The sequence below is a fragment of the Athene cunicularia genome (assembly GCF_003259725.1).
Source record: "Athene cunicularia isolate RWA chromosome 6 unlocalized genomic scaffold, athCun1 chr6_part2, whole genome shotgun sequence".
Taxonomy (NCBI): Eukaryota; Metazoa; Chordata; class Aves; order Strigiformes; family Strigidae; genus Athene; species Athene cunicularia.
The window spans coordinates 3,395,413-3,414,612 of record NW_020799106.1 but is presented as its reverse complement, the minus strand read 5'-3'; the positions used below and the strand labels follow the sequence as shown (position 1 = coordinate 3,414,612).

The 19,200-nt window shown below is 41.7% G+C and overlaps 1 protein-coding gene across 3 annotated transcripts; it reads left to right on the top strand.

The window, feature by feature from the left end:
- Window positions 1-90: 90 nt before the first annotated feature.
- SLC16A9 (solute carrier family 16 member 9) lies at window positions 91-18,489 on the top strand. Of its 3 annotated transcripts, XM_026852026.1 has the most exons (8): window positions 91-370; window positions 3,539-3,598; window positions 4,019-4,135; window positions 5,239-5,467; window positions 13,530-13,673; window positions 14,534-14,629; window positions 16,421-17,329; window positions 17,669-18,192. In XM_026852026.1, the coding sequence occupies exons 3-8, from the start codon at window positions 4,082-4,084 to the stop codon at window positions 17,845-17,847; spliced, it is 1,611 nt and encodes a 536-aa protein (XP_026707827.1). In that variant the 5' UTR covers window positions 91-370; window positions 3,539-3,598; window positions 4,019-4,081; the 3' UTR covers window positions 17,848-18,192. The 3 variants fall into 3 exon arrangements, with proteins under 3 accessions (XP_026707827.1, XP_026707829.1, XP_026707828.1); XM_026852028.1 differs by lacking the exons at window positions 91-370; window positions 4,019-4,135 and adding an exon at window positions 4,526-4,607; XM_026852027.1 differs by lacking the exons at window positions 91-370; window positions 4,019-4,135 and having other exon boundaries at window positions 17,669-18,489.
- Window positions 18,490-19,200: the final 711 nt, after the last annotated feature.

Genomic DNA, 19,200 nt, shown 5'->3' with positions numbered 1-19,200 from the left:
GTGGCGTCGTGCGGGCGAGGGCGGCCTGTCCTCACACCTCGCGGTGCGGGGCGCTTCCCTCCGCACGGCGCGGAAGGCGGCGACGGGTAACGCGGCCCTTTGGAGCGGGGGCGTGGGGAGAGGCGAGGCGAGGCCAGCCGGGGGCTATAAGAGCTCCGCCAGCCCCACGGAGAGCCGCGGGGAGCTCGTCCTCGCAGGCTGCGGCGCGGTCGCAGAGGAGTTTCTCCTCGGGTGAAACAACTTGGCTGGGGGTTTGCGGCGGCGGCGGCTGACATCTGGCTGCGTGGATGCGTGCGGGTGTCTGGCAGGCAGTTACACTTGCGGGAGGGGGGTTTCCATCCCCTCTGGGGCAGTGAGGCTCTGCGAACAGGTAGGACTGGTTCTGCTGAGCTGACAGATTTGTGCAAGGCTGGCTGGTTTATGTGCTGCCCTGGCTGATGCTTCTTTATGTGAACTTATTTTGCACGATGGGAAAACGTTGTTGCGCCGTCGGTAAGTTTTGTTTTGGACTCCACGTTTCTTCCCTCATCGGGCAGAAATGGAAGAAAATATGTCGATGAGCCTCTTGTGTACAGCTTATAAAAGGGGAAGTAGAGGAGCATGAGGAGTAGGTAGATTTGAATGCTGAGATCTGAGAGGGAAATATGTGCACTCAGTGGGAAAGAACTTAAATAAACGTGGGAACTACTGTAGTTAGAACGTTGGTTAAAGTCTGATGTAATGAGAGTACGGGGTGCATCTTTTTCAGTGCATTTAATCCAGTGCTTGCACTGTTGTGTCAGTGCACACGCAGGTGTTTGGATACAATGCAGACGTTAGGAACGACGAACGCATCACTGCTGCTCTGACACTCTAGGTGTTCCTCGCAAGCTAAGGAGCTGCCTATGATAATTGCAGGGATGTTGCTTGAAAAGAAATAGAAATTTACATGAAATCTAATTCAGCTTAAAATGAGGGATGTTACTGTTCTGGCTGGTACCATCTTAATTTGTACCAGTGCCTTGCAAAACTGGAATAGCTGAGTGTTAATCACAGAGTGATTCTGCTGACATCGGCTTTCTTTGCAGCCATGTGCTGCTCGGGGAAGGCAACACACTTACCCGGGCTCTGCTTGCACAAATAACAAGCTGGAAACAAGCGTATTGCTACTGTCTTTCTCAAGATTCCCTTTGCCACAAATTAATACAAGTTTCTGTGCTGAGGGCTGACATTTCGGTCGCACATGTGTGCTTCAGACCAGTTATTATTTGTGCTCCTCTGTCATCTATAAGCCAAATTTTAAGATTTATAGAAAGGGTTCAATATTTTCATAAAGCTGCTTAAATAAAAGAAAACAGTTGCAGCCAGACACCTCTCTTTTTCCACATTAAAACTGTTGTTGTTCAGTTCATTCTCTAGGGTTTCTTTTTGTTGTTGTTGGTAAAGGCTTTCATCAAGCAGCTCTCTTCCTCTGATTCTTATTCGCAGTGAGTACAACTTACTGAAAAGCTTTTTCTGACCAAACTTCAAGTTACTGTTTAATTCTTCATGCTTGATTTCTCCATTTCAGTATTTTTGATGTAACTAGGTTTCCTGGAGTCTGAAACAACGTCCTTGGGTTTTGTTAACAGTGAGGTTTGTAAAATGGTTCCCACCTGAATCTTAAACCCCTGGTTGTTCGCCTGTTTCCAGGATCACACAAGTCTTCTTGGTTGGTTCCAAAAGAAAACGGAACTATTGAGTGCTGTCTTCTGTGTAGGCTTCTGCTTTATTTTTGATGATCCTGTGTTTTATCTGTACAGCGTGTGTCCTTGTTCTGCACAGATAGAAAACAATAAAAATGCACTTCGGATCCTTCCCGATCCCCCCTGTGTTGATGCACAGATTCGACCCCAGGCAAGCAGTGCTGAGAGCAGCGAAGGTTTAATTCCTGCTCTCAGCTCTTTGTCCGTGCTCCTAAGCTTTTATACTACAACTTGGTTTTAGGGAAGCATTAAACAATGTGCCAATAAAAGATGTGTTGATACCCACGGTCCCAGCAGAAGCTTGGTTGACTGGGACATCTTTAACTCTGTTTTGTGGCAGAGGGCTGTGGGGAGCAGGCTCCTCACACCGGGCTCTCGGCTCACTCACGTGTTCTCTTCAGGAGGACTTCGTGCCTTCAGGGAAGTTAGAAAATACGCTTTATTTTAGGTAATAGGTACATAGCGGTGTGAGACAAAGGAGCAACCTGCAAGAAAGGGAGGGAAAAGCCAGGTCATGCTGCCTTTTAAAAACAAACTCTGGGACTTTGTCTATCTGTTTTCACTTTGAGGATGATTTCTGGAGGGAAAAATGACCCTGGCTTTCACTTTTTGCTTGATAATTGCAGAATGTAAATGGCTTGAAGTGTTTAGAAAGTAGAGATGGTTTTGCTACCTGAAATTCTGTTACTTAGCTAAGAGATGCTAAAGAGATTTGTAGTGCAAAATAGGAGGTGTCAGGATGTAGGTCTGCTCTCTTGCTGCCATAAGTTGGGAGCAATTGGTTAAAGTCAATAAAGCAATGCAGACTTGCAGCAGATGGGGAACTGATGCACAGTTTGGGGGTTTTTTTTCAGTCTTTCTGTTAGAAAAGACTACGTGACCTAAGACCACGAAAACTTTTTTTGCTCTCCTGCCCTGCCCTCCCTTCCTCCTCATCAAATGTTTAGAATAGTGGAACTGAACTCAGAGTTGTCTCTGTGCCAAATTTTAGGGCATCAATATAGTGGAAATCAATATAACAGTTAAAATGTGTTTGTTTTCTAAACATTACTTTTTAAACAGATATGAGTTGGCCTTAGCCACTGTTTTATTTCCATTATTTCAGTTGTTTTTCTGCAAACTTCCTTGCTTTGTCTCAGTGAAAGTGTCTTTTCTTGAAGCTGTTACTTATTTCCACCATTTTTACTCCAGTTAGGGACACACCAAGCCAAGTGATACTTACTGACCGTCCAGAGAGATGCATATGTCAGCCTATTTGGTGACTACATACAGATAGTTTAAATATTTTGTGTATAAATGTGGGGATCTCCTTTTGTATAAAGGTTATTGGCATAGGACAGTACCTCTAAGCAGGTTTTTGTGTGATATGGTTTCTGTCTATCCCAGCTGTCGCCCTTGCGTCTCCTGTAATCAGGAACACTTAACCAACATTTGGAGAAATAAATCAGAGCTGACATTTATAACTGAAACATATAACTTTGTAGCATTTGTAACTGGGAATACTGTACGTTGAAGGACTGTTCAGTATGTTAAAACTGTAAATCACTCTTAAAAGACCTTGAATATCAAAGTTCATTTTACATTAGGAGACAACATTTTTGTTATTTTGGGGGCTCAAGGCTGCCGTCAGCTGTTAATTAATTGAGGAGGGTTCAGTATTTCTCCACCAAGGTAACTTAATTACTTCTGAAGTTCTTCTGAAGAGATATTCAAAGGAAGAAATTTAATGTGAAGGCACCAGTTTTTCGGAGTTGCGTTCACTGTTGCAGTGATAGTTTGGCTGAAAACTTGCTTTGCTGCTTTTTTTTCTGCAGGTAGAGCCGCCACATAAAGTTACTTTTGTAGGAAGCTGAAGGACTTTTTTGTCATCATCTGTAAGTATCTACCTTCAAAGTGATATTTAAGTGCATCTGTAAACTAGAACTGGTCTTTTTCATGTTTCTCTAGTAATTATTCCTCAGAATTTTATACTGTAGATTTTTTTGTAAGTCTTTCATGCAAATTCTTAAAAATTGCCTGACCAAAGAGTACGAGGAGCTTGGATAGACGTTCTGTTATTATCTACTTGTCTACCCCATTGCTTTCATACAGCAGTAATTTTTGTCCATCTCCTCTGGGTTGTAAATCCAAAAGGCAGTGCGACACCTTTTGGTTTTCTGCTTTGCCTCTTGGGGGTCTCCCAGAGCAGAACTGTTACTGCAGCAGTCTTTAATGTCTGAGCTGCAGGATGAAGATGGTCCTTGAGAACATTTCACAAAGAAAACAGGGTAAGATCTTATCTTTCTATCTTACAGGATAAAGGAGATAAAATTGTTGAGAATCACACGTCTGGTTAGTGACAGAGCCAGGAACAGAACATGGGTTTTGTGATCATCACTTCGGCAGATCGCTCCTGTAGAGAGGGAGGGCAGGTTAGTTGTGTGCACAGGGACTCACAACCTCATTGGAGGCCTCCAAACTCCAAAACCATTTAGCAAATTTTTAGAAAAAAATTATTTGCTAGATTTTAGAGGTGTCAGTCCCTACATTCACAAACAAGTCTTGAAGAAGGTCTGAGGACAGTGAGTTATTTAAGGCCGTAGATGCACGGGGAGTGGATCTTGCTGTGCAAAGGAGTGAGGTGGTACTTCTGGACTGCAAGATGTAATTTCCAGTTTGGGGAAGGGTGTTGTGTGCAAACGGTGCGGAGGGTGGACACTGTAACAGGAGATTTTTGTGTGCGTATTTAATACTGTCATGCCTTGGCGTATAAGCCACACCTGTACACAGCTTTAAAACTCACATCACTTGCTAATACTTAGAAAGTGATTTTTGGATGCATCGCTCATCTACACATCACCCTGTTGACACAGCAGAGTACTGAACTGTTACTATTTCCAGAAGGTCAGTCTTCCTCTTGGCCGGCCCTTCCCAGAGTGCACTGTCTGGGGGCAAACACCTTGCTAAACTGCAAGGTACTCTGCTGAGATTACAACAAAGTAGAGATTTATTTTTTTTTTTAAATATTCTTTTTGGACCTTAACTAATATTTTTATACTTGTGATTTTTTTTTTTTTTTAAATCCTAAATCATTTATTGAGATTGTATTATACCTGTAGCTTTTCTCATACAGCTTTTCAAGCCTATGTGCTTCACTCAGGATACCTGAGGTCTTAACAGCGGGTGGCTGCGTGGTGTTCTCCTTGAACTCTGGCAGATATTAATGCCCGGGGTCTTCACGAGGCCTATTTAACACTCAGAAAATGAAATGTTCCCCCTTTCTGTAGTACAGTGCTGATGTATGTATGACTTATTAATGCTTTCTGTACTGTTCCTGTGTTACACAGAAGAGGTAGAAGTACCAAATGGTGACTAACTTTCATTGCCTGTATGCTGTATTGCATGTATTTCTTGAAGATTGGTTCAAATAAGCCTCTGCTTGAATGTGTGCCTCTCCGTACAGCTCACTTGTATTAGCAAATCGAGGTCGGTCACATTTCTGATGCTCTGTTCTGTTTGGTTTTTGTTTACACAGGTCTTGCCTGTACATCCGCGCTCATCTGAGAAGATGGTGTTTCGGAAACCACCAGATGGTGGCTGGGGCTGGGTGATTGTTGTTGTTTCCTTCTTTACTCAGTTCTTATGTTACGGATCACCGCTGGCGGTGGGAGTCTTGTATTTAGAATGGCTGGATGCGTTTGGAGAAGGGAAAGGCAAGACTGCTTGGGTTGGATCACTAGCAAATGGAATCGGATTGCTTGCCAGTAAGTGTAGAAGCAGTATCTGTCTTGGAATGTTTCTTCTAATAGATGCTTTCATCTGTGTGTGCTTTTGGAGGTAAAGACAGCTGAAAATGATAGAAAGGATGCCACGTTTTTGGTTTAGGTCAAGACAGGCAAGAATACGTTTATAGTTCTGCTATACGTAAACCAAAACAATGTAATGGTAAAAGAGCAATAAAAATATTACCCTTAGAAAATTCAAAATTACTGTATTTGAATAAACTAGAAAAAACAAACGCTGGGAAACTGAATGGTAATTTTGTCAGTAAGATTTTTATTTTTTTTTTAAATGAGGCTTTAAGACTAACATTTGCATTAGTTTCTTTAAAATCAGAGCAGACTGCTAGTCTGAAATGGTTCAAGTGCTTTAAGAAAAAAAAGAATTAATAAACCAGTCACTAACTTTTCAGCTCTAGAAGTAAACCCACCAGTTAGGGTGGGTGAGGGCTCTTTTCCACTGAGAAAAAACTCCCTTTGAAGCTTGCAAAGTTATGGATAATAGTGGCATTAAATAAAACAAGCTTTTTTTAGTAAAACATTGCCACATTGAAGAATAATAGCAGGGTTTTAGGGAAATAAAACACCATTTTGATAGTCCATAGGCCCATTTTGTTGTGGTTTTCTTTTTAACATCAAGCATAGGTATTGCACTGGGTAATATCACTAACTTCTGCTTTTCAAAGATTCACCATGGGAACTATTATCTTTTTGCTGAATCTGGGTAAAAATTGCCTGTCAGCAGAGCAATTGCTACAGGCAAAAGCAATTAGTAATAGCTTAATGGACAAAATGCAGCTCAGGATTCTGAGGAAATCTCTCCTTAAAAGGAAGTTGATGTTTAAATATCGATAGAGGCTGAATAAAGACCACTGCTTTGTACGGGGCTACAGCTGGCCAAATACTGGTGTCACACTCGTGTTAGGGTTTTATATCACTAGGCAGAACAGAAATGGGCAAAGGAAGGTGGATCATTAACCACAAGACAACTGTACTCAGTCCCAGAGTGTAAGTGAGCAGAGGACTGTGGACTGCTCTTCCATCATACTTTTTAATTTTCCTGTTTTAAGGGCATTAACTCTTACTGTTAACAGAGCAAGACCTAAAGAAACTTGAGAGAATGAAGTGGGGAGAAAAGGATAAACAAGACAGTTACTGAAGAAAAAGTAGGCAGAAGGGGATTGCAAGAGAAGGGGTGAAGAAAAGCCCTCTCCCTGGAGACCAGAAGTCTCTGGCTCACTCCTCTGACCACGGCCCCAGTCCCCTTTCTTGTGTGTCAACACCCTGCTAGTTTCCAGATTTCTTAGTGCCCTCTGTCTTGCCACTGTGAGCTATTGTCAGTAGTATGCTGTATAGCAAATAAAAACTTCTGTCAGTGAATAATACAAATAAAAGCTGATATTGTAATAGATTTTGGTATGGAATGATTAAATTACTTGAAATTTTGACAGGTTAGGAGGAACATTCTTTGTCGGTGTACTTCTGTTCTTTCAGTTTGGGATTTGGAGGCTTAATAATCATTCCTATTTTTAATGCCCTCAAAGAAAAGTACAGTGAGGGCCTTTTGATTGCACTGATGCTATCAGAGTGGGCTGAAAACAAAACACATGCTTCCTGCTTTACCTGAAATGGAAGATCCCACTGTGTTATCAAGCTGGGATCTGACCTTAATAATAAATCATCTTAAAGTAAACTTGTTGAAGAGACTTTAAGTATCATAACCTCCACCTAAAACTAGAATGCTTTGGACAAGTTACAATTTTTCATACAGTTTTCATAGTAGGCCTTTTTCAGACTAGTCACTAGTGTAGAGAACATACGTGTTTTCAGTGCAAAACCATTGATCTAGCACACGGCAATGTTAAGCCCTTGTCCTGAGTGCAGGAAAAGAGAACTTGCTTCTGTTCTTATTTCTGCTGTTGCAGGTTCCAGCATTATAGGCCAGGTGGGACTATTGTGTGTTGTAGCCTATGTTAAGTAGGTGATCAGGCCAGTTGAATTTTTCTAAATTAGCATATTTTCACATACATGAAAAGATAATATCTGTAATTTAATAATTTAACAATCCCCCCCCAGCAAGCTGATTTCAGCCGCAATACTGCGTGTGCGAATCCTAGTAACAGGACAGCTTTACCCCAAAGCTGTTTAGTCCCCTTGCCTTTTACTGTTACTAACTTGACTCTTGTTGTTCTTTCCTTTCTCCTCCTTTATTTTGGTTTTCAGTCTCTGATCTAGTTATCCAATCACATATTTTCAAGCATTGGTAATCTTAAAGCAATCCATGCTACATGCAGAAGATGGAATTTTCATTTGATGTAGAACATTTGTTTAGTGCATTCTCTGTCTCTTTATAACTTTTCTCAGTAGTTAATTCCCTCCTTAAAAGTATGTAATCTTATGATACAGGTCGCTTAATTTTAGTTTTCAGCTGATTAATAATGTTACCTTCAAGTGGTTTATTTCAAAGTGGCCCTGAGTGTGTGGTGTATGTCTAGAGACTGCAATCAAGTTAGTTTTAAATTTTCTTTTAAGCTTGTACTTCGATACAGTCCTCTTGCCATTGATACAGGAGACTTCTGCTCTTTTAATTAAGGCTTTTCTTGAGAGTCATTATGACGCTTCTGTGAGCCCTCTCCAACGTAACATCACCTTTCTGAAAGCTGTCGATGCCAGACTGGAAAAAGAACGGCAGCTACATACAGGAAATAAGTTAGTGTCAGTTTTCTTAAGGAAGACTTTTCTCATTGATAGCACTGGAAATCACATTAGCTAGCTTCTGTAACAGTGGAAGGTAGTTGCAGTGTCTTTGCTCTATTAGTACTGTAATTTCACCAAAAGAAGAAAATGTCCTTATATGCATGCCAGCTGGCACAGGAAAAGGTTCTGTGTGTCTTCTCCCCTTCCCTCTGTACATGTAGTCTTCAACGCTTTTTGAAGTAGCTGGTGCTGGTGAGTCCTTTCACATTTGCTGTATTGGTGTCCTTTCTACAGTGTTTACTTCTGACTTGTGCGAGAGCTAAACTTAGACTCGAGACATAGAAACCCAGTACAGCACCTTGTTTGTTGAGATGAATTTCCTAGCCACCTGGTGTTCGATTTCTGCCCTCTTGCTCGCTGCACAGACAGTGTTGCTAAGGCCAGCTGGACTGTTCAGCCCACCAGCTGGAAACGGGAATGGCCCAGGGACCTGATTGACTCTTCCTCGCAGGATGGCTTGGGTTATAACTTTCTGTGATGTGACCTTACAGCGGATTGGAAGAAATGTGCCTAAAAGAGTGAAAGAAAATCATCAGTACAGGGCACTGGTGAGACCTCCTCTCCAATATGGGGTATCATAATGCTGAGCAGGCTATAGTAGATGTGGCACATGGCTCCAGGGATGATGTTGAGCTTGTTACAGAGGAAGAGATTGAAAGAGTTTAGCATGTTTCCCCTACTAAAACAGGCCAGAGGAGGCTATTCATTACATTGTTGAAGACTGTATGTTTCTCCTGCCCCAGGTGTTCTTAATTTTACATCCATTTGGAGCCTGAAATTAAATTTGATCCATGTTACACTTGTTAAAAGCAAAACAAAGGCCTTGGCGCCTGTAATTGGCACCACAGCTGTTGATAGTAAGAGTTGACTTCACAGTATTTGGCATAGCAGGAGACACCAGCAATACGTCTCCCATTCCCCTTTTTAATGGAGAAAGAACAATGCGAAGATTCTTCCTTGAAAGGCATGTCTTGATAAATTAATGAATGAGGTGTTTCTGCTAGTCTGAGGCATTCAGTGTTAAATATTTTAAAAGCTCGATTTAGTGTTTTCAAACCATAATTTTACAACTCTAAGAAAAACCTTTGCAGCATCTGCGTATTTTTGGACAAAACCCTCGCACATAGGTAGGCCCAGCTGTAAACTGTGGAAGTTATGCAAAGTTTGTGGGGAGGGGAGAGGGTGTCCCAGACATTCCTCCAAAGAGGAGCGCAGTTCACTTAATAACTTCATCAGAAAGGAACAGTCTTTTCAATCAGTTGGAAGTGGGTTGTTCCCCAGTGTAAAAAGGCTTTATCTGATCTATATTCTTATCCAAAATACAAACATTTGGAGATTATTGTATTTATTATCACCATGTTTTAGCAATGCGTTTAATATGCAAAAAATATTCTTGTCTTCTGTCCAGTGACTCTTTGTGTACAGTCCACGAGCATTGCTTCTGCTCTACAGTTTCAACAGGCTCAGACAGATGTCCACGAGTAGGGTGGGTCAGATTGATGCAGGCGATAAGAAAAATAACTCAGTTGTCGGGTATTGTTTGTTTAGCAAAAGGTTTTGTGTGTCTATGAGGTGAGGAGATGAGCGCGTGGAGGAAGAGAATATTAGTTCGCAGAATTTTTCTCTTCATGTCAGAAGATTGAGGAAGGGAATGTTAGTTCTTGATGTCCGTTAAAGAAAACAACTTTGTACCTGTCGGGAGGTCAGAAGACTGTCGTAGTTATAAAGTTTCTGTGTGAGCAGCAGATGGCTTGTTTTCACATCACAGGGAGGACTCACTGTCATGCCTGGATCTCACTGAGGGTAGAGTCTTTTATTCAAAAAAATTTATAATTAAAATATCAATGTACAAATGATTCCTCCTAGAAGTGGTTTTTCTTTGGTCTCTCTGCATGAACATCTACAGTGAGAGCCCGTTTTCTTTCTGCTGCCTCTTCCCGTTTTGTCTAGGCATCTTCTTGACTGCTCCCCTGCAGAGCCTGATAATTGTAGTGCTGGCTGCCGAGCCTTGACAGCTCATGTGCAGAAGAGCAGCAGCTGTGGCTTCTTTCTTCCTAGAGTTAGCTGCCATTCTTATAAACTGGGCTGGTGTCTCTTTTTGATAGAGTTCTATCTAGTTTTAAGATACATCATGGTAGGAAAAAAGCACCAGAGATTTTATTTGTAAAAGAGGGAAATATTTATCAGTCTTCAAATATTATTCTAATACCAGTGCTAACCCCTGGAGATGCTTGTCAAAATGCTGGCTTAAAAGCCATTTTCCATGCTTAGTATTGAGGCTTGCCACTGGGATTTTATTTTTATGTTGTTCACGTTACGGTGAGAAATACATTATCAGTGGAAGGATCTTTCTGAAAGAGAGTCAGCTAATGAAAACCCTTATGCTGCCTGAAGAGCCGTTTCCTATGCAGCTGTACGTAGACTCCTACATTCTTCAGAATGTCCACTTTGAACAAAATCCACATGGCAGGAGTTCACAGAGCAGGCCTCAGTCCCATTCTGGGAAAGTTGGACGTTTGACTAGAATTAACTGCCTTGAACCCATTGTACTTGAATTACTTGTAGAGAATAACATGTTTGTGTACAGTGAACTCCTGTGCAAATACCATGGTAATAACCAAAGGTACTGTGCCTGGTGGAAAGAAAAATGCCAGCTCTTTGGGAAACAGAGAAAGAGAAGGAATGCAAGGAGGCAGGGAAAAGAACAAAGATGCTGGCTGTCACGGGGGTTTTCTTTTGTGACTTTTGTTTTTCAGCAGTATGATGAAGGGACTGTGAAAGTAGGGCCTAGAGTGAAGGGGATGATGAAGCTGTTTTTCTTCTCATCTCAGAGATCTATAATAACTATTTTAATACTTATACTGGTGCTCCTTCTTATAAAAAGAGCCATTGCTGAGCTGCCAGATCTCTTGCTGTGTGAGATGACACATTAATACTGAGCTTATTGGAGCAGGTTCTTCAGTTTTGTGCAGGTTGTTTTCCATGTCGGAGCAAAAAGATCTCTTTGTACTTTCTGTTCTCCTTTGAGATTATTTTATGTAAGTGGCAGAGTTTGGAAGAGCATTTCCTTGGGACCCTGTCAGTGATGCTTTTGATGGTGTTCCAGAGGAGAGTGTCCTTGTCAGATTATGAAGACATGTTTTTCAGCCCTGTGTCTCCCTTGTTCTGGCTTGGCATCAGAGGGTCCGGCTTCACCTTGGATCCCCCAGTAGCGATCGGTGCAGTCTGTACTGGTACCACCCCCCCAGGCTGGACAGAGACCTTCTGAAAGCAGCTGTGTCAATGTATAGAGAGCAGGTGGAGGGGAAATACTGTTTGTTTTAGCAAGGTAGTGGGTTGGATGGAAAAAAAGAATGGAAAGAGTGCAAATTCCTCTGCTTAATTGAATTATGTTATCGCTACCTAATGTTCTTTTAGTGTAGAAGAATTTTTTTATGTAATACAGATTCAATCCTTTGTTTATTTTTAGATCCCATGGGTTTAGGAAACATACCAATCTTAATTTGCCAGCTCTAGTAATTAATTCTAAGAATCAGCAACAATCTAACACTCTCAGCTTTTGTTCTCAGCAAGTAACTCTGCCCAAGTTATTCTGGCCAGCGTTCATTCCCACAGCATGCTGACTCTTGAGAAGCAGCAAAGACTCTCATCTTCCTTTTTCATTGTTTCGAAAATCCAAATAAACCCTACTTCCCCTGAAGATTTTTCTCGATTCTTCCTCAACTCTGGCTCTTGGCCTGGATAAGCCCCAATTCAGACTCGCTTCCCTTTACGTTCCCTCGCCCGATAGCTCTTACGTAGGGCCAAAGTTCTGACCTGCCTTGCCTTTGAGGATCGTTTCACCTGCTCACGAATCTGTGCTCCTGCCTGCCAGAACAGCTTGTCCCGTGGCTGGTAACCACAGGAAAACCATGCCTACATTCCCAGCTGCTAGCTCCTGTCTGCAAACCTAGGCAAGCACCATCCTCAGCTCCAACTGTTGTTTACCTCGTATCACCTCTCCGGGCTCACCTCGCATCTGCAGGGAATCTCAGTTATGTGTGAGTCAGGGAGGACCAACCTTAACAAATGGCAGACTCCAAAGTTAGTGCTTTTGCAGATTGTATCAGCCATGGAGTGTCTTTGTATCGCTGAGAATGAGATACAAAGGCAGTGAGGGTTTTTTTTTGTTGTTGGCTTTTAAATAATGCCGTTCATCTGTGTATCTGACTCCTAATCTCAGAGTTGCTGAGTTTAGGATCTTGGGGCTAATATATGTCTCTGTGTGAATGTTTGGAACTGCAGGGTTTCAGATGAGAGATTGTCTTTTGCAAGCCAAGTCCCTTGCTGGTTGCTTATTTATGCAGGGCTCCAAGCTTGCATGCTACTTCAGACTAAAAGGTGTATTCCAGGTCACACAACTGAAAATAAGTGCTTGTTCTACAGCTTCTGCGAGGGGAGGACTGGCTGACTAGAGGCAGAGTACGAATTTTGCTTGCACTTTGGTCTTGTTTTGAAAAACTAACCAACCAAGAAATATTGGGCGGGTAAAGAGAGGGAGAAACCTTTTCCGAACTTCGTGAACATTGCTCTGGACATTCTCAATAAATGCCTTTTATTTTCTGTAGTGTTACAGTAGAAGCCAAGATAGGCGTTAAACAGTTATTTGGTAAAAAAATGGCTAGCAGATATTTAATCGCATAGAAAATCAGGGAAGAGTAGTCTTTTGTCTTTATCTGAGCAGATATTTCCTCGATGTAAGCACCAGGTGGCATTCTTACCATGATTATGATCAGAAGTTACTATTTTCCATTTCGGTTTTATAAATCTCATATCAAGATGAATACAGATACTGACTTTCTGAAACACAGCCTTTGGGCTCTGTCAAAAAATACCTGCTTGGTTAAAGCCTGACTGATGGTCTAATTTGTTTTGGTACCTAAAAATAAAGACACTTTGCAGAACCTCTCTACAAGTCTTTGGGTGTGTAGTGACAGTGTTATATTCCAGTATGTGTGTATCATCCTGTGTTTAAAAAATGTTTTGTTTGCTCTCCCCTCCCAGCCCTGGTACCATTTCACAGTCTTAATGTCAAATTCTCCCTGAACAAAAACCTTGCAAGCTTGATCTTGTATGTTTTTATAACCAACTCTTTTAAAGAATCCTGTAAAAATGAGTACTCTGAATTGTTGTTTCATATAATTATATATTTAAATAATTATTGTAAGAAACATTTCCATAGACTGATATTTTTTTCAGAAGTTCTTGGTGCTGGTATTTACCAGAAACGTTTGTCCTGCTTTTCCTCTAGGTCCTGTCTGCAGTATATGTGTATCATCTTTTGGAGCGAGACCAGTAGCAATCTTCAGTGGCTTTATGGTGGCCGGGGGCCTCATGATGAGCAGTTTTGCACCTAACATATACTTTCTATATATTTCATATGGGATTGTTGTTGGTAAGAAACACTTTCATACAGAGACTTCATCTTTATTATTTCGAGTCTTGGTTTATGAATCTGAAATGGGAAACTGATTCACAGAGGCAGTGGTAGTCTGGAAGTTGCTTTTTCAAGGAATACTTTGGGGAGGGGTGTTGCCCAGGCAGGCTGTTACCATGTAGTAAAAGATGAAAGCGATGCATGTGTTCATCAGGGTTTTAAAACAGTTTGTCCTCTGTTAGCACGATTGTTAGAGAAGGAGAAGCTAAGGTTTTACCTAAGATGTGGAATCAAGCAGGTCTTCTGCAGGCACGAAGTGCCCGTCTTAAGGGAATAACATCTCTTCTGGAATTTTGTCATGTACTCATTCTAATTTGATAAATTAGAGATCATTAGGGAGCGATGTTGTTCTCCCCATAACTGGATTGAACCGAAAACGCTGTGCTAGAGGGATGAAAGTGCTGTTCTCCTGGCAGGCGGTGACCTGCCCCTCCGCGCTGCCGGGGGCTGCTCTGGGTGGTTCATCGAATTAACTGTGTCAGGAATCCAGGCACCTGGCTGGCCATCAGGGGCCCAGCAGCGCGCTGGCTCGGGCACAGTGCCCCGTGGATGTGGGTCTGCTGTTTCCTGGACTGAAAGCCGTGTAACAACCCTTCCGCGTAGCACGGAGCCTGCCCAAGCCCAGCCTGCTCCATGCAGGCTCTGCAGGCAGGGGTGGCCGGGGCGAGGCGGTGGGACAGTGCAGGCAGCCTGATGGCCCCGTCAGCGTGAGGTACCCCTGTGCCCAGAGTATGCCGCTGTATCATCTGGGGAAAAAAAAGGGGGCATTAATTTCCCAGGGTATGTTGCATACTTTACTTCTACCTCTTTTTCTTAAGGGCTTGGGTGTGGCCTTTTGTATACCGCAACAGTTACCATCACTTGCCACTATTTTGACAAACGCAGAGGCCTTGCTCTTGGTCTGATTTCAACAGGTATGACTTTTAATTGTCGTACTCTCTAACTTTTCAACTCTGTACCATTACCCTGGCAATAAAACGCAGGAGATTACATTTTTCTCGGTTATTTCCTGACATACTTAAATCAAAACAGTAGCAAAGAACAGATAAAATCAGGCTTCAGATAAAAGACTAACTACACTTGCAGGTGTATGGTATGGATTATCTGTATAGATGAGAAAAGGATTTACTGAAATGAAAGCAGACTTATGAGTAGCTTGGGCTATAAGTCATGGGTAACAAGAGGGGAAACTTTCCATAGAGGTCTCTTTTCCCTTTTCTTTCTTACACAAGACCAGAGGTGAGAAAGATTGGGGATTCAGGGTATGCATGCCGTGTCACCATAACTTCACATAAGCTGTACCCTTAAAGGAGTAGTTGAAGTTTGAGCTTAACATTTTTAATATTTTCTCCTTTCCAATCTAAAAGGAGACGAAATTCTTAAATCTTCCAAAGGCTCATCCCAGCTTTTTGTCCATGTATGATGAAGGCATCCTAGAAAAATGAACCTCTGATAATACAAGGAAAATTCTTTAAAGGATCCTGAGCAGTCTTCCTCATTCTTTCCCTGGGCCTTTGGGTAATGTGGTGTTGTCCTTTACACCAAGGAGCTGCTAAATTAATGGACCAAGTGGGAACTATTGAAGAAGGCTGTTGTCCCGTGCCTTGCTTTCTGTGTTGTATGGAGTCTCTCCTCTGATCTGTTTGCACGAGTAGCTGTTAGTGAAGAGAGTCCTGGTCAATACAGTCAGTACTGTGAGATACTAATGCCAGATCCATGCCAGTGGGATAAAGGGGAACTTCTGCAGAAATGTTCCTTGGAATCATTTTCAGTGGCTTTTATTGGAATTCCAGGTAGTTTGCCTTAAGGCCTGATTTTATTCAGCCCTGATTATTTTTAGTACCTGGAAGCTGAAACAAGTCTGGATTTTATTATTTTTTCCTGTGTTTAGCACTGAAGTATGTAAATTGCTTTAATATAACCTAGAGACAGTCTTTAGCAAATCATTTTAATTTGAAGTTTGTCTTGACTTGAAAAAACAATTTGTGAGTGGAGATCCATTGATTATGACGGATCTGTGCTCACTTCGACCGAGAGCTTTTTCTATAAACTGGTGGGATTGCATCAAATGCTTGTGTTCATAGTAACTGCTTACTACTCAGTGTTTTTTTCTGAATAGCCACATTTCTCAAACACGTTTGGCCCTGCAGAGCTTCAGAAATGTCTTTGGAGTAAACTCACAGCACGTGAGCCCCCTCCTTAAGCACCAAGCAGCCGAGGGTTGTCTCTAGGAGGGCTCTTGGTGAACCGCTGGTCTGTTCCTGCCTTAGAGGAGGAAGGTGGCAGCGAGGAGGGAGAAAGGGGAAAATGTTGATGTCTGAAAATCGAACTGTGCTAACTCAAAGCAATACCTGAAGGGATACATGAATGTGAGTGCATGGCAGAAGGATGGCTTAATAGTTCTTTGATGTTTTTCGTCAGATACAGTATTGATCCTACTTGTGTCTAAAGTGGCTGCTAGTGTTAATTGTCATAAATTGTTCAGATATTTTGAAAGGCTTTTTATTTTGTGGATACTCGATAAAGAAACTGTAACTTCAAGAGGGATAGTAACTTACCAGTTCATTAGACTGGGGAGAGAGGAGCACAAATGACTTGCCATTCCTGTGACAGTGTATTTGTAGCTGCTGAAATGTAGAAGTTTGCTTGTGTTGAAGAATGTTCTCAGTTCTTCAGTTTAAACTGATCTTATTTTCCTTTTATAGGCTCAAGTGTTGGACTCTTTATATACGCAGCATTGCAAAGAGAGCTTATTGATCTGTATGGACTGGATGGTTGTCTGCTAATAGTCGGTGCACTGTCTCTAAATATATTAGCATGTGGCAGCCTAATGAGACCACTGGAGTCATCTGATTCTCCTCCACCAGAAAAAACGGGTGTAGACAAAGTCCCAGATCAATATTTTGTTTACCATGAAAAAGAAAAGACTGTTGAAGAAAATATAAGCATCCTTGAAAAGGGCTATGTTGATGAAAAATGTGTGAACAGTATGCCTGACTACAAACAGGATAGCATTTTAAGTAAGAATGTATTAAACTCAATAAATGTAAATGAGAAAGACACTTACAAAAAGAAAGTTGTAGAACAGACAAACTTCTGCAAGCAACTCGCCAAAAGGAAGTGGCAGCTCTATTTGAACTACTGGGAGGAAACCATGGTTCTTTTTAAGAACAAAGTATTTTCAGCTCTCTTTGTTGCCATCTTGCTCTTTGATATTGGTGGATTTCCTCCTTCGCTGCTCATGGAAGATGTAGCAAGAAGTGCAGGCATTAATGAGGATGACTATCACATGCCCCTTATTTCTATTATAGGCATTATGACTGCTGTTGGCAAACTTACTTTAGGAATACTGGCAGATTTTAAGTGGGTTAACACTTTATATCTATATGTAACTACCTTACTAATGACAGGAGTGGCCTTGTTTGCAATTCCATTTGCCAAAAGTTACCTTACGTTAGCGATGCTTTCTGGGATTTTGGGTTTTCTGACTGGGAACTGGTCAATTTTTCCATATGTAACGACAAAGACTGTGGGAATTGAGAAGCTGACTCACGCATATGGGATATTGATGTTCTTTGCTGGACTTGGAAATAGCCTCGGACCACCAATTGTAGGTAAGGTCAAGGTAGATACTATAAAATGAACATGAGCTTGTCAGGACCAGACAGAATTAATTTACATGCAAGTAGTTCTAGTTGGTCCTAATAACAATGAAGAGATGAAATCAAAATCTTCAACAAAAATTAAAGTCTGTTTTGCTTAAGCTGGCCGAGCTGATTGTGTTCTGGTTTTGGCTTTGATGGAAGCACATTTCATGTCGAAGTCATCAAACTGCGTTTTAGATTTGGCCTCTTTTGGGTGGTTTGTTTTTTTCCTTGATGTTTCTCTAGAGTACAGTGCTGTGTTCCATTTAACTCCTCACTGATGCGCTTCTCTCTTCTTTTTGCCCTCAGGTTGGTTTTACGACTGGACGCAGGAGTATGACACTGCGTTCTATTTCAGTGGCTTTTGTGTCTTACTGGGTGGATTTCTTCTGCTGTTGGCAGCGTTACCCTGCTGGAATGCCTGTACCAATCAGAGCTCAAAGCTGCCTCCAAATACTTACTCCTACAAAGTTGCATCTAGTGCTTAGGTGACAACCGGAAAACACTTTGTGCTTTTTTTTATATTATATAGTGAAGTATTTTAGTAATTTTTCCACTTATTTATGAAGCCCAAAAATTCTTTCCCACTAAAAAAAAAAAAAAAATCCATTGTTGCTTGTTGTTCAGTTCCTTTTTCTTTTATTTCTGTTTTATTTTATTTTTAAGAACAGTCTTATTTTGTCTACTATGCACTGTATTTTCAGCCTTTGTCTACTGTAATTTCCTTTTATGCTGTAAGGGGTATATTCTGCTGTATTATCAGCCCTACTGTTTTTTGGGGTTTTTTGTTTTTTTTAAGGGAGGGGTGCTATGAAGGGGTGAAACCTTTGAAGCAAAAATGAAGGCCTGTTCCTCATAGAAGGCTGGCATTTCTGTCACCTTTTATAGGTCTCCAAGTTGCACAATCAGACTTTAAAAAAAAAAAAATAATTTGCCTTATTAGAATGTAATACTGTGGCAAGGTGCTTATAACATCATGCTTAGATTAACTTTTTGTCTTTTTAAAGTTTCTCTGATTTACAATGAAGTGCCAACTGGGGGAGGGAGAACGGGGCTGGGGGAAACCCAACCTTGTGTTACATGACTGAAGTGAACTTTATGATGAAAGTAAAGATTCTTACTACCACTGCAACTGAGAATTATGTTTATGAATATTGCACATTTTGTGAAGTCTTGTTTATAAAACTGTTGAACCAAACCCTTTTAAACCAAGGAATAAATATGACTGTTGAAACCATGAAAAGAAATGCTGACTCGGTTATGCAAGTTCATAATCTTTAGACCGATGTTGGAGATGTGCTCACAGAAGCCCACAGATGAGTGTTTCGGAGCAAGTCGCCTGCAGTCTGGCAGTACTGGGGGCATTTCTTGTTGCACAACTGCAGTTTAGTAAGTTGAACCCGCTGCGGAGAGCTTAGTAGTAGATTTTTCAACAAGATAGACCCGATGAAAAAAAGGAAAAATGTGACAGCAGCGTCATCTTTGCTCCGTCATTTTTGGAATGGACGTAGCGAGGAGAAAATTTAGTAACAGGGAGCGAGAACAAGCATGGGGGAGGGATAACAGAAGAGGTATGGGGGAAGATGAGGTGGGAAGAGTTGCAACACCTGAACGCCAAACAAGGCAATGAAGAGAGAGCCCCTGCAAACCTGGATACTCTCTGGCTGCAGGCTAGCACTGCGTGTGTGTGTGTCAGCTTTTTGCTTGTTTATTCCAAGGCCCGAGGTTGACAAGACCGGGGGGAATGCTGCGTGAGGCTGAGGTCTTTCCTGAGCCCAGGCAGGTGCTACAGCAAAGGCAGGATGACTGCTAGCTCTGCACTGCCCTGCGTGCCCTGCGCA

Coding starts and splice junctions, on each gene's coding strand:
- SLC16A9 (XM_026852026.1), top strand. CDS start 4,082: ATGGGTTTTGTGATCATCACTTCGGCAGATCGCTCCTGTAGAGAGGGA. Junction 5,468..13,529: donor TGGAATCGGATTGCTTGCCA/GTAAGTGTAGAA, acceptor CTTTTCCTCTAG/GTCCTGTCTGCAGTATATGT. Junction 14,630..16,420: donor TCTTGGTCTGATTTCAACAG/GTATGACTTTTA, acceptor TTCCTTTTATAG/GCTCAAGTGTTGGACTCTTT.